The following is a 2,471-nucleotide window of genomic DNA, read 5'->3' on the forward strand; positions in this document are numbered from 1 at the left end:
CGTTAAATCGCCTGCTCCGGAGGGGCTTTTATACCCCCCGGACGGAGGCGCGCGGGGTGAGGCGGCGGGGGCGGGCGCGGCGTTGCCGGTTGCCGTCAACGCGTGGCAACCGCGCATTATCGATTTTCTCTGGCTGGCTTCGACGCGGCAACCGCGCGTTATCGATTTTCTCGCCGGCTGACTCCGACGTGGCAACCGCGCGTTATCGATTTTCCCCGGCTGGCTCTATTTCCTTCTCTCTCGCTCGAGGAATTCGGGTTTTTTCTACGCGGCCGCACCTCCCCGGTCGCCCTCGTTACATATCGATACGAGATAACGATTTATATCTACAAAAGACGTGTCTCGGCTGGATCGTAGCGGGCGGAAGCGCGTCGCGGAATCAGCCGATAACTGCGATATGTAAATTGACTGGTCTAGATCAACAGATCGCGAGATTCTGGGTGATTGAGGAGATATCTGATCCCACCGTTACGCCGAAATCTAACGAGGAACTCGAATGCGAAGAGCATTTCACTAAATTTGTTACTCGCAACCGCGACGGTCGCTATACGGTGAGACTACCATTTCGCAAGGATAAGATGAGCCTCGGCGATTCGCGAACCGTCGCTCTCAAACGTTTAAATTCGCTCGAACGGAAGCTCGACTCAGATCCATTGTTAAGGGCCGCCTTTTCGCAAGTAATACAGGAATATTTAGATCTGAAACAGATGATTCCGGTGAATAACCCTTCCAATGAAGGATTTTATATGCCGCACCATGCGGTAATCAAATCATCGAGTAGCACGACCCGGGTTCGTGTCGTGTTCGATGCATCGGCAAAAACAAGTAATGGCACATCGTTAAACGATAGGTTAATGGTGGGGCCGACTATTCAAGATACGTTATTCGTTCACTTAATTCGATTCCGTACGTATAAATATGTTCTCACAGCAGATATAGAAAAGATGTATAGGCAGATATTGTTGCACGAGGATGATCAGATATACCAACGAATCCTCTGGCGCCAGAACGATCAAATAAAGACTTTGCAACTTAACACCCTTACGTTCGGCGTATCCTCGTCGCCGTATCTGGCTATACGAACAATTCAAAAACTAGCCGATGATGAGCACGACGCGTATCCTGACGCCGCCCGAGTTCTCAAAACGCACTTATACGTAGATGACTTACTCACAGGTACGAATACCGTTAGCGAAGCTCGCGCGTTACGGGATGACATAATCACGGTACTTTCTCGAGGCGGTTTTAATATCCGACAATGGGCGTCGAACGACGAACGTATCATTAACGATTTAACCTCCGACGCGGTGAATACTAATCTCATGCTCGATAAAAACAACCCCTTGAAAACATTAGGCATAGCATGGCGCGCACACAACGACAAGTTATGTTACTCAGTCCGCTCGATCGATCACGCCGAGAGAATCACAAAGCGGATGGTTTTTTCCGAAATCGCAAAGATTTTTGACCCTTTAGGCGTCCTAGGACCCGTCATATTATATGCAAAAAAGATGATGCAGAATTTATGGCAGTGCAAGGTAGATTGGGATGAATCCGTCCCATCCAATATACACAAAACGTGGATAGAGTTCGCGACTCAATTAGATTTAATGAATAAGCTATCCATTGATCGCCATGTGTTGATTTCGGATTACACCGATGTTCAAATACATGGATTTAGCGACGCGAGTAACATCGGTTACGGTGCCTGCATTTACCTTCGTTCGACCGATCAACGCAACAACGTACGTTGTCATCTACTTTGTGCGAAATCTCGCGTCGCACCATTAAAAACCGTGACAATACCGCGTCTCGAATTATGCGGTGCGCTCCTGCTAGCCAAATTATATCGCGAGGTGCATCGTGCGTTAGGAATAACCCCTAGCAAGACGGTGTTATGGAGCGACTCGACCATTGCGTTACATTGGGTGAAAACTCCACCTCATTTATTAAAAACGTACGTGTCTCACCGCGTTGCTCAAATCCAAGAAATTACTGACTTACAAGCTTGGCGACATATTCGATCAGAGGATAACCCGGCTGACGCGCTATCACGGGGTCAGTTACCGCAGGCTTTCCTGAATAACCAATCATGGTTTTCCGGACCATTGTGGCTAACGAAAGAGGAAGGCGAATGGCCTAACGGTATCACAGAATTAAAGGAATTACCCGAATTACGAAAAAATGTATGTATAGCGACGGTTTCTAACGATTGTAGCTTCCTTAAGAAATATTCGTCATATTCACGATTATTAAAAATCACAGCATTATGCCTACGTTTTCGACCAAAGAATACTTACCGCGGGCAGCTAGGCATAACGGAAATAAATGAAGCGGAAACGAGAATTATAAAAATCATTCAAGAATCTTGTTTTTCACGCGAATTGAATGAACTTGCGAATGGGCGCCCGGTAAAGAAAGGCAATATTGTAGCGCTAAATCCGTTTCTCGACGAAAATGGTTTGATTCGC

At 47.1% G+C, this 2,471-nt stretch overlaps 1 protein-coding gene across 1 annotated transcript; it reads left to right on the plus strand.

The window, feature by feature from the left end:
• Positions 1-335: 335 nt before the first annotated feature.
• On the plus strand, positions 336-2,186 carry LOC105567022 (the record flags this gene model as incomplete). Its single annotated transcript, XM_012021533.1, has 1 exon — positions 336-2,186. A coding segment is annotated over one exon (1,851 nt), but the record flags the coding sequence as incomplete, so codon positions are not given.
• Positions 2,187-2,471: the final 285 nt, after the last annotated feature.

The sequence above is a fragment of the Vollenhovia emeryi genome, unplaced genomic scaffold (assembly GCF_000949405.1).
Source record: "Vollenhovia emeryi isolate VEMERY1.0 unplaced genomic scaffold, V.emery_V1.0 DF943010.1, whole genome shotgun sequence".
NCBI classification, from domain to species: Eukaryota; Metazoa; Arthropoda; class Insecta; order Hymenoptera; family Formicidae; genus Vollenhovia; species Vollenhovia emeryi.